General features: G+C 41.9%; 1 protein-coding gene across 1 annotated transcript in view; it reads right to left on the minus strand.

Annotated features, from left to right (window-relative positions):
* LOC124545320 (rhomboid-related protein 2-like) overlaps positions 1-12,345 on the minus strand; it is a 76,806-nt gene that overhangs the window by 13,964 nt on the left and 50,497 nt on the right. The window contains exons 6-7 of the mRNA XM_047124221.1: positions 874-1,087; positions 636-749 (exon numbers count right to left, since the gene is read on the minus strand). Coding sequence (XP_046980177.1) covers positions 636-749; positions 874-1,087 — 328 coding nt within the window. The remainder of the gene's footprint in view (positions 1-635; positions 750-873; positions 1,088-12,345) is intronic.

The raw sequence follows: 12,345 nt of genomic DNA on the forward strand, positions 1-12,345 counted from the left end.
ACTCTCCTTCTCTGTATACAATCAATATCAATATCCTAGGATGGGGTGTAAGAGTGATTTGTAAGTGAAGCAGAAGAACAATTACTACTAGTCCTCTAACTGGAAGACAAGAATACCCTTGTAAGTCAGTTTCTACGGCAGCAGCCAACCACCCCATCTCTTTTTATGACAAACAGAATTGTCCATTGAAATAAAGAGAGTTTAAGATATATCACACAACATATTTAACTGCAGGCTGAATTTCTCAATGTTTGCATCACGGAATGTGAGTTCACATCATCAGAAGTTCAGAAATTTTTTCTCAATATGAGGCAAACAATTAATAATTGTAGTATAATTTGAAACTTTCTAACAGATTAAAACTAGAGTCACACCCTGAAAGGAAGGAGCCCCATTTTTTATCCCCAGTTTGGCACACCATTTAATTCTGCTTGGAAGTTTCACATCAGTGCACATTCTGCTGCACAGTAAAAATGCATTTGGAAACTGTAGTAAACATAATACCAGATTTTTCTTTACACACTACAATTTTTTCTGCAAGCTAAAATGCTCTAGTAATGATAAATTCCACTAACATAGGACTAATTGTATGTAAAACTAATCATATACATGGCCAGCAACTACCTATATCTTACCTGTGTTGCTTCCTTAAGGACATATCGATTGTATATGGCAGATCCAATATCACTTGCAGCAAGTATAAAAAATACCAGAGCTTGCAGAATTGCAAGTTTCATCTCACTCCAGTTCTGAAACAGTGAATAAATAAAAGTTGTCTCACTAAATTTGGATGTAAATTGTGATTACACTCCAAATTTGAAGCATAATTTTTAAATGTTCAGTATAAATTCATGTAACAGCCGTGAAACTAACCATTATAATTGTGGCCACATGGGCTGTGATGATAGCATATACACCACCTGAAGCACCAGCTAAGTATACGTAGGGATCAGATATTGAGGTTCCCAAGGAACCAGCAACTACTCCTGCGAAGTACACTATTAGAACTCTCCAGCCTCGGTGCACCATTTCTAATGGTATTCCAAGAAGTATTTGGACCAGCAAGTTTACTACCAAGTGAAATGCACTGCAAACAAGTTATATGTCTATAAAAATTACAATTACCAAATGATGTGACAGTTTGAAGGCAGAAATGCTACATGAACGGTCATAGAAAAAACTGAATTAACTCCCACACAAGGGGAGGATAAAAGTTATTCATGAGGAAAAATGGCAGGAACCTTTCTTCACTGCTTTCCTTGTCAAATTTAAAAATGTCTATTATGTTTAGAAATAGTTCTGAAATCTGGAGGGTCATCATTGTATATACTGTCCAGTAAGTCAAAGCAATCAAGAAATTGCTCACCTCTATATGCTAATTCAAGGAAAACAAACAAAGAGGATAGTCTTCATTGATTTGTGGGGCAATAACACAATCAAGGCACCTATAAGAAAAAATCAAAGGCACAAAATATATAGCTCTTTAGAAAGTCTTATCTGCAGACAAATGAACTACTTCCTTGAGAAATCACAACAGGAAAAAGGACGTAAGCCTTCTATTTTGCCCAGCTTTTGATCTTTCCCTCTGATGTTCTTATTTAATGATACATTTTATAAAAAATAGTTATCTCAATTGCAGAAGGAGCACAACGATCATATTAGACAGATATGATCAGATGAAAGAGAAAAATATGATGTACAAGAAAACATAATTTGATTAAAAAACATAGGTCACAGGCAGTTAGTGCAAACAATAAATGAAGTGCATGCTGCTTCCTGTTCCATTAAGAGCTACACTTTTTGATAAAAGGATTATGATCATAGTCCATAAATAATGTAACACATGTAATTTATAGCCACAGTTTTTCATGTCCCCAGCGGCTCAGCATTCATTTGCTGGGTATGGGCTTACTTATCCCAGGGTTTGTGAGCTGGGGACTGGTGAACACCACCTGTCCCCTGTCACTGTAAGCTCTGAGCACACTTCAGCAACCACTGTACGGTGTAGCAGTGGAATGTTGTGTGTCACAGGGAATGAGGATTTGGCTTGACTGCTCAGATCATGAAGATGGTAAAAACCTCAGTAAAAATACTCAAACTGAAAGTGTGCTGCACGCTGGCGGGATGCCGGCTGTTGAGGTGGAACAGTCTTTAGTGGTCTAGCTCTGGTGAACCTGCCATACCTCAGTTGTATAAGACTAACCTATGGATGCAGGGCTTTGTATAAGTGGATTTTTTTTAAATTCCCATAGGTACTTGTGGGATCATGATGGAACCCTTGAAATTTTCTCTTCTGCTTTCCAGCGGAATGGAAGGGCTTCTGGTAGGTATGAACACCCAGCCTAAAAAGAGGGCTTGTTTAGCCAGCCCTCCAGACTTAGTGGCTACACAGAATTTATCATTGAATAATAACAGAATACATGCTGCTGGTAGAATGTGTTTTTGAATGTGAAATGGGAAGAGGGCAGTCTGAGAAGCTTTCGCCTTTTCACATACAAAAAGGTTTAGAAGCATTGCATGCACACTGAAATCTGTCAAGTGATTGCATAATGGAACACTTCTGGTTGAAACTGCCAATTCCTACAAGTGACAAATCCTCAGAAAGCTAAATCCCTTGGGGAATATGCCATAGAAACAGAGCTCCACAACACCTTGCACTACAGCAATGGTGTTGTGTCATGTCAACATCTGGTAGAAATGCCCAAGAAGGAATTGAATGATGAGTGGGTTCAAGAAGTGATCATTAATGTGCAAAATATATTGAAAAGGGTGTATGGGGATCTAGTATAATCTGACTCCTTCATCCTTATGTTCAGTAGCATGAAACCCCCAGAGCATATCAAGACAGATTTCCTTCACCTAAGTGTATGGCCCTGTGTCTCCAATCCAATGTGCTGCTTTAAACGCATTTTGGGTACACCACCTTAGGGTGTAACGTTGAAGCGACTTGTGGTAAATATGGCAAGGCCACCCATGATGGATTTGGTTGGCAGTTTCTTACTTGCAGAAAGGAAGACACAGGAGATTAAAACACTGAAAAACATCCCATATGGCGAGGCCAGAAAGATGTATAGGGCCATGCAGCCTCTCATATTCACTACATCTTTTGCTTTGGCCCTTACAAAGCCTGTTTCTCAGCACCAGTACCTGTGTTTGTCATTGCATTTGTCAAGCAGCAATTGTTTCAGAGCCCATAGCCCCTCAGGAACATCAGATAAAGCCATGGTTGCCACCACTGCAGAGCTACCATTACCTTCAAAGGCAGTGTCTGGTAAAATATCCAGCACTGGCTCTATCACCAATGCAGTGGTTCCCATGAAACACTCCCAGGCCAAGAAAGCAAATGGGAAGTTTCCATCATAGGCAAAAACAGGTGGTAGACCATCAGACCATGCTGATGTCATTCGACATGACAATTCTGCTGCTTCTGCTTCAGAACCAATGAAATTCAAGGCCTGCTCAGGGCAACCATCTTGCTCCAAGGTTGACCCTCCAAGTTCCCCACCCCATTGGAAAGACAGGGTGAAAGTGCAACCCCAGTGATAAACAGCTCCCACACTACAGTGTAACATGAATTGGTTCAGGTCTCATGTGGAGGAACACTTGCACTTGTGTTTACAGGAAAACACTTCAAAGCCACTTATGTCCCTGTTCTATGAGGCTAAACCCTCCACCAAAAGGATGTCCTCATTGGGGAAAGGTCTAAGGGAGATGTTGCTGTTTGTCAATAGCACACACAACTCCTTTGCTCTCTCTATGGTCACTGACCTACAAGCAGTAGCTGTTGCTGTTTATGTGGGTCAGAAGACCATTAGTTGCTCCTTGTACTTACTTCTGCAGGATGAGATAGACTCTGAGCCTCTTGCAGGCCTTATTGAACAACTCCTCCACCCATTTCTCCTACTGAGTGATTTCAATGCCCATAATTTATTATGGGGCTCAAACTACACTGCACCAGGGGTCAAGTCTTGGATTAACTCACGATGTCTCAGAAGCTGTGCATCCTCAACACAGTCATTTCTCAGTTGCTACTGGGTAATCCTCAGCCATTGACCTCTCTTTCTGCTCTACAGCCCTAGCTGACTCAACACAGTGGGAAGTGACTGATGACCTTCATTCCAGTGACCACTTCTCACTGTGGATCCACCTACTGGAAGGAGGATTACTTACACTGAAGCTACTGAAATGGATGGTTAGCAGGGCTAACTGGATGCTGTTCAGTCAGCTGGCTGTGTCAGAACACTGCGACAGCATCTAGGAATGGGTGGACCACATCACATGAGTGATTCATTATGCCACTGACATTGATCCCAGATTCCTCAGGTCATCTTAGGAGACAACCTGTTCCTTGGTAGACCAGAGAGTGTGCTCTTCAACAGTCTAAGTACTGCCCAACAGCAGACAACATCACAGTCTTTTGGGTCACAAGAACCAAAGCTCAGTGCATAATTAATGAGGGCAAGAAAATGTGATGGCAAGCGTTCCTGAACTCGAGCAACCATTTCACTTCTACAAACATATGGGAAGCCATCTGGAGGATTCCTAGTAAACACAGTCATTTACCAATAGCAACAGTTATGAAACAGGGGTGTCTCCAAACAATGCCTGAGACATCACTCAGATGATGGCAGTGCATTTTATAGCAACTACTGCCGACACCAGCCAGGATTCAGCATTTCGCTGCTACCACTCCTCTACAGAGAGGGGCACGTTGGACTTCAGACCCCACAATTCTGAATCTTACAACTGCCCTTTCTCCATGTGGGTGCTGGAATCAGCACTGTGTGAGACACGTAATACTGCACATGGTCATGACCAAATCTAGTACTGCATGCTTCGATGTTTGCCAGCAGCATCAAAGAAAATCCTTCTTGATTGTTGGAGGAAGGCAGACAGGCAGCTCTTTCAGCTCATAGAGAGAGGCAGTTCTGATACCTCTCCCCAAACCAGGAAAGGACTGCACTAGTCCCAGTAGTTACTGGAGCATCTACGTAACAAGCTATGTAGGAAAGACCCTGGCATGAATGATTAACCACCATACGATCTGGCTGCTAGAGAACAGAAAACTCCTTAGTTGCTCTCAGTGTGGATTCTGGAGATTTTGGTCCCCTGTCGATAACCTGCCACTATTAGAGACTGCTATTCAGCAGGCTTCCCTACAAACACTTAACTTCCTCGATATATAAAAAATTTGTAAATTTGTGGTAAGATTTTATGGGACCAAACTGCTTAGGTCCTCAGTCCCTAAGCTTACACACTACTTAATCTAACTTATACTATGGACAACACACACACCCATGCCCAAAGGAGGACTCAAACATTCAACAGGGGCAGCCATGCAGACCATGACAAGATGCCCTAGAGCATGCAGCTACCCCACGCGGCCCTCAGTAGTTTTTTGATATCAGTAAGGTGTGTGACACTAGTTTGGAGACCCAGTATTCTCATGAAACTCCGTCATTGGGGCTTTTGTGGCCACCTTCCCATCTTCATATCGCCATTCCTGTCTAAGCACTTTTTTAGGTATTGAGTTAGTGACAAGCTGTCAGAGTATTTGGAACACAAACAGAATACCTAATTCACAGGATAAAATTAAAACTATGTGGTCAGTCCCGGAAAGTACCCTGTCACAAGTGGGGCACTTTTGTGGTTCTTCTGTGGATACTTTCCGGGACTGGATCAGACTCAGAATGTGGCTCTCCAGCAGGGATATGACTTCCTCAAATGCTGCCCTGAAATGAGATCCATCCTTCATGAAGTCCTCCCCACTCTACCAAGAGTGTCTTTCCGCCATCCACCTAACCTTCGTAACATCCTGGTTCATCCTTATGAAATCCCCAAACCACCTTCCCTACCCTCTGGCTCCTACCCTTGTAACCACCCCCAGTGTAAAATCTGTCCCATGCACCCTCCCACCACCACCTACTCCAATCCTGTAACCCAGGAGGTGTACACGATCAAAGGCAGAGCCACGTGTGAGAACACCCACATGATTTACCAACTGACATACCTACACTGTAAAGGTTTCTATGTGGGAATGTCCAGCAACAAACTGTCCATTCGCATGAACAGACACAGGCAGACAGTGTTTGTTGGTAATGAGGATCACCCTGTGGCTAAACATGCCTTGGTGCATGGCCAGTACATCTTGGCACAGTGTTACACCGTCTGGGTTATCTGGATACTTCCCACTGACACCAACCTATCTGAACTCCGGAGATGGGAACTTGCCCTTCAATATATTCTCTCTTCCTGTTAACCCCCAGGCCTCAACCTCTGTAATTTCAAGTTGTCACCCCTCGTACCTCACCTGTCATTCAACAACATCTTTGCCTCTGTACTTCTGCCTCAACTGACATCTCTGCCCAACCTCTTTGCATTTACATATGTCTGCCTGTGTTGTATATGTGTGGATGGATATGTGTGTGTGTGCAAGTGTATACCTGTCCTTTTTTCCCCCTAAGGTAAGTCTTTCCACTCCCGGGATTGGAATGACTCCTTACCCTCTCCCTTAAAACCCACATCTTTTCGTCTTTCCCTCTCCTTCCATCTTTCCTGATGAAGCAACCTTGGGTTACCAAAGCTTGAAATTTGTGTGTGTGTTTGTGCGTTTTTCATTGTGTCTATCAACGTGCCATCGCTTTCTCGTTTGGTAAGTTAACAGCACCTTTGTTTTTTATATATATTTTTATAGTTTCCCATGTGGAATGTTTCCCTACTTGTTGACAATACCAGCTTACTCTCAAGAATTAGAAGTAGAAGCTTTCACTGAGCTAATACTAGACAGAAATCCAATTTTAGCAGTAATCCCCGTGTTTTCAAATAGAAACTGAAGAGTTTCCTCATGGTTCACTCCTTCTATTCTATCGTGTAATTTCTTGAAAAATTAAGCTGATTTCTGTGTTATATTTTGACTGTGTTTACATAAACTTATAGCCTGGTGTCTTTTTAGGATTCATAACCATTTTATTTTATCTGTTATTACTTTTTGTTGTAAGTTCATTTGCTGACACATTCCATGACTAAGGAGATTTGCTCCTCAGTTTTGTCCTATGGAACTAGACATGTAAAATAAAAATAAATGAAATCATTTTGAGCAGGAGAATGGTGCTTGTCAGAGCAGTGTTTTAAGTGCTACCCTCTTTTCTATAGCCATAAAAAAAATGGTTCAAATGGCTCTGAGCACTATGGGACTCAACTGCTGTGGTTATCAGTCCCCTAGAACTTAGAACTACTTAAACCTAACTAACCTAAGGACATCACACACATCCATGCCCGAGGCACGATTCGAACCTGTGACCGTAGCAGTCTCACGGTTCCGGACTGCGCGCCTAGAACCGCGAGACCACCGCGGCCAGCTATAGCCATAAACTATATCATGTCTACAGTAGAGTCCTGTACAGTGCTCCTTATTTGTGCATGATTTTGCTGTTTTCTGTTCATCCTCCTACGTTGCAACAGTGACCCCTCAGTTGCAGCTTACAGTGTGGAGGTTAAATGACTGGGCTGAATAGACAGGTGTTCAATTTTCAGCAAATAAGCGTGTGTGTGTGTGTGTGTGTGTGTGTGTGTGTGTGTGTGTGTGTGAGAGAGAGAGTGTGTGTGTGTGTGTGTGTGTGTGTGTGTGTGTGTGTGTGTGTGTGTGTGTTTTCATTTTAATTGTTGTTGTCATATTTGTAATTTATCTCACTTGCATATGAGGGACACCATTCTATATTTTAAAGACTCAGTGAGATTTCTGGGCCTCATTTTTTACTCCAAACTGCCTTGGCTACCAAACCAAAGAGACCTGAAAGCCAAAACACAGAAGGCAATACATATCATGAAGTGCCTTAGCCACAGATCTTGCAGAGCAGACAGGCTATGTCTACCACAGTTTTATAGGGCTTTTGTGTGTTCATTGCTGTTCACAAATAAGAACAATTTGCTGTTGTTTTTGGGGTGCATAGGCGATGAATGGTGAGGTTATCACTACGCTTTTAAACATTAAGAGAAATGAATATGTTGTATTCGCTTACTTCTGTGCTAAATAAATGTATGTTCGACTTCTAAATTGTGTCTTACCACCCTATGCCACATAATAGCCAAGTGGTGACACTGACATTGTTGTTGTATGTTCGTGAATTATTTTGTGTTCCTTTTCATCATTAGCGAACTTTGTGTGCTGGCCCACAATGTCTTCGGAACAATGGATCTACCAGCATCTTTCTGTGCTAGTGCCTGGCACCCTATAAACTGTGCTTGCGTATTTACAAGTGTACCTAATATGTTGGTTAAAAGTGAACAATTACCTACACCCAGGCATACTGGCAGCCACTTAATATTAACCAGCTCAACATGGCCACCATCAAGTGCAACTACATAGCAACAGCTGCTACATGGACAGTGCACACCGCTTAGTGACATTTTGAATGATAATCCAATGAAGGACATTGTGGCTCACCCCTCAGCTATGCAGTCTCCTTCTCCTTCAGTTCAGTTTGGTGTGCCGCCAAAGTTTGAGAACACTCCTGTACACCATCTCGGCAATGAAGGTTGCCTTGACTGTGCTGGTTTCCGCAACGATTGCTCTGTTGTCACACCACATTCACCTTGTGCCCACTTTCATAATGGCACCAGCTGTTCCACCCACACCGGTATTCAGATCAGACGCCCTGTGGCTGCATCGTGACTGCCTTCTGCCCGCTGTTGCAATGTCACCGGCCTTTACGTCCGTGCCATATTCGCCATCGGACCTGCAATTGGGCACATCATGCCATCAGTTACATCTGCTCACTCCACATCGTGTGCTGTTTACTGCGACGCCATCAGTTGGCATGCCTGCACCTTCGATTCCGTGCTCTGCCGGCAGAGGTCAGTGCACTCGCGTCAGTACCTCAGCGGCCTGTCAGGAGCTGCCACCTAGCAGCCTACAGAAGGTACTGCCTGTGGCCTCACAACAGCAGCCGACCCTGCCCGAGCAGTAGCCTCAGTGGTCTCAAGCAATGATGCAGTCCACTGTGTACCCCTCCCTCTCCACACTGCTTTGCCTCCAAGCTTGCCCGCTATGCTGGTACCATGCCACTTACAGGGATGACACCCACAACTGCGTTGGACGTACCCAAATGATTATAGTGGGCATGTTTAGGTGCCACGTCCCATCACGATCGTTCACAGTGTGTATTGTTTGACACCACACCACTTGCTCCAGTGGCACGATACCTCTATGTCATGGACATGTCATTGGGCATTTGCTTTCTCATCGACACCGGCGCCAATGTCAGTGTTATCCCAGCCAAGCACACGGGCAACATGTTTGCACCTGCTAACCTCACTTTGATTGCTGCAAACCACTCTCCTATTACTGTTCTTGGCTTCATCAAGATGTCACTTTGCCTATGACCAGTCACCACCTTCCCTTGGACTTTGCTCACCACTGACATCAATGAACCTGTAATTGGGTTGGACTTCCTACACCATTACGAACTTTTGCCAGATCTGCAGGCCGCCACGCTCCACCACGTTCCACGCTCGAACAAGTTCAACATGACCCCGCTCTTGACCTCCTTGGCTATGCTTTCCACATGTGCATCTCTCCTCAAGCGTATTACTACATGACTCTCTGATTTATAGGACTTGCCTACACAAATCGACAAGCTCCGCACACATAATGAGATGTTACGCACTTGCATTGTTGGCGCCTCTGCTGAATTACCACATGCACGGAGTGCGATTCACAGCCTGTCTACAGAGTCGAAATGTGCAGAACCATTACTCACATATACTGCGCCTTTGTACTACATCACTCCTGTGACAAGTTTCCCTCTGCCTGCTGCTGTGACCATGTCATCACAGGTGAATCTACAGATCGCTCAGGTTCTTGCTTCGTGGGATTCTTTGTATCACGTGGCTGCCACGCCATGCCCTCCATCATCATCTGCTGCTGATGCCCCCCCCCCCCCCCCCACCCCAATTCCATTCCCGCCTGGCAAGGTCAGTGAGCTTTCATCTAACCAGCCCCCCGCACACCCTCCCCCCCCACCTGCCTCCCTTGTCATAGAATCCGCACCATGGATGACCCACACGTACATTATAAAGCTAGGCGTCCTAGCGCTTCCAAACTTCTGTGCACGCCTCTGGTGTAAAGTGCCATATCCTTGGACTCCATCATCTTTGATTTATCTTTGTCTCTGTTTACAGGGCATGCTACATTTGTGCTGCCATATTGTATTCGCCTACTTCTGCGCTAAACAAATGTATATTCAGCATGTAAAGTGTGTTATATCACCTTATGACATATCCTTGGACTCGATCAACTTTGATTTATCTTTGTCTATGTTCACAGGGAATGCTACATTTGTACTGCCATATTGTATTCGCTTACCTCTGTGCTAAATAAATGTATATTCAACATCTAAAGTGTGTTATTATCACCCTAAGACACATAATAGCCACACACTTCTGTGTTCTAAAAATGAGTTTCGCCAAAGCATGATTATGTGACTCATTATTGAATGGAGATATTCAGGATAGAATAATTTATTAATTTTTAAATGATCTATAGATGTATCATGTACACTGCAGATCTATTAGAAATGAGGTGCTTCACTAAATTAAGAGTTTGTTTTTGAATTATGATTATGATATATTTTTGTCCCCAAAAATGAGTGCTACTTATGTCTTCTATTTCGATGTTTGAGCAGATCATTCACATGATTTGTGGAGTTCTATGAGAAATACTGAATTATTAAAATTTAATGATAATGAATCTGTCTTGAACTGTATCTTGATGTTTTCACTTACAATTACATGGAAGTTAAATGAAATGATAGCTAACATATCAGGTAAAAGTATCCTATGCCAGGAAGAGAGAATTTTATTTAACACAGAACACTAGCTCTAAGCAAGACTTAGTTGCTTTTTTGCAGTCTCTGCTCGTAGCCACTAGATAACCTATGTTGTAAGAACTCCTCCACATGACTGATTCCAAAGAGATTTCCTGGTGTGATTCATACAGATACTGGCAAACTGAGTCCATTAGGTGATCACTGCAACAAATAGATTTTTCATCATACTGATTCGATTTCATATATTTATTAGTGTTCTTCATGTTCTCTGCCATTGAGTCAAATAAGATAAGGGGCATTTATATAAATCCTTTTAACTTATATTTATTTTATCAACTTTCATCATGTGACTCAACTTTTTGGGTTTGGTTTCCTTTTTAGAAATTATGCTCAACATAACTAACATGTAACGGAAGTCAGAACCATCTCTTATATGCAGTGACATAATATGTTTTGTGGCGTATATCTTCCACAAGTACTTCTTGTTTTTGTAAGTATAATAAAAATTTCTAAGTATGTGAGTGTATCTGTATACCTCTGATCAGACTTGTAACCAACATCTTGCTGTTTCTTGCTTGATAAACTGTCATGTCTGATACCATATAAAATGATCTGAAAACAAATAAATAAATAAACTATTCCCATGGAGCCTGATATGAGACCACTGCTCAGATTACTTTTGACACTTTCGTTAAAAACCATTCTGAAGCAACTGAGGTATAACAGTCAAAGTATGAGATAAAAATAACTTGATACTGGCAGTTTATTTAATGTAAAAGGAAATGTTTTAATTAATGTTAGTTAAAAGATTAATAAATGTACATAAATAAACTCCAAAATTCTTTGCCTTTGAAAAATCAGATTCCAGATTTGTATTTCACTATTCGAAAGTAATATTTAGTTATCTATCTCAATCACATTCTGTTTAATTTTTATTTTGTAATGATTTTTGATTTTGTATGTCTTTTTCTCTTTCATTCCCATGTCACCAAACTGGCTATGTCTGATGAACCCCATATTATATTTCCATCCACTGAATAATGCTCAAAATTAAGCTTCTGTGTCATGGAAATCTGCATAAATAATAGATTCAAAAGATGCTTCATAAGTCTGCAAAGGGCTTGGTTGATGCCATAAGAATAATGTCACAATCCGCTATAATAATAGAATCTGTTTCAGTTCAATGGAGACAATTTTTGTTTAGTTTTGGCAGCTCTCGCTCTGAGTAATAGTATGTTGGCAACACTGATGTAGCTATGTTAATATGGGGCACATGTGTGTTTTTATTTTGAGGCAGATACTAATAATAACAAACAAATATCCTAGTAAGTTTCTGTTTATTTTCGAAACATTTAAAATCATGTCAGACATTGTATGAAGCCACAGACTAATAACCCAGGATATAACAACCTGATCTTTCCAGCTTCCTGGCATGAGAACTAGCAATATTATCCTTCAGACAATCAGTGAGAGATGTAATATTCGCATATGCTTGTAAATAGGAGTGGCACATGTGCAT

Source organism: Schistocerca americana, chromosome 8 (genome assembly GCF_021461395.2).
Source record: "Schistocerca americana isolate TAMUIC-IGC-003095 chromosome 8, iqSchAmer2.1, whole genome shotgun sequence".
Classification (NCBI taxonomy): Eukaryota; Metazoa; Arthropoda; class Insecta; order Orthoptera; family Acrididae; genus Schistocerca; species Schistocerca americana.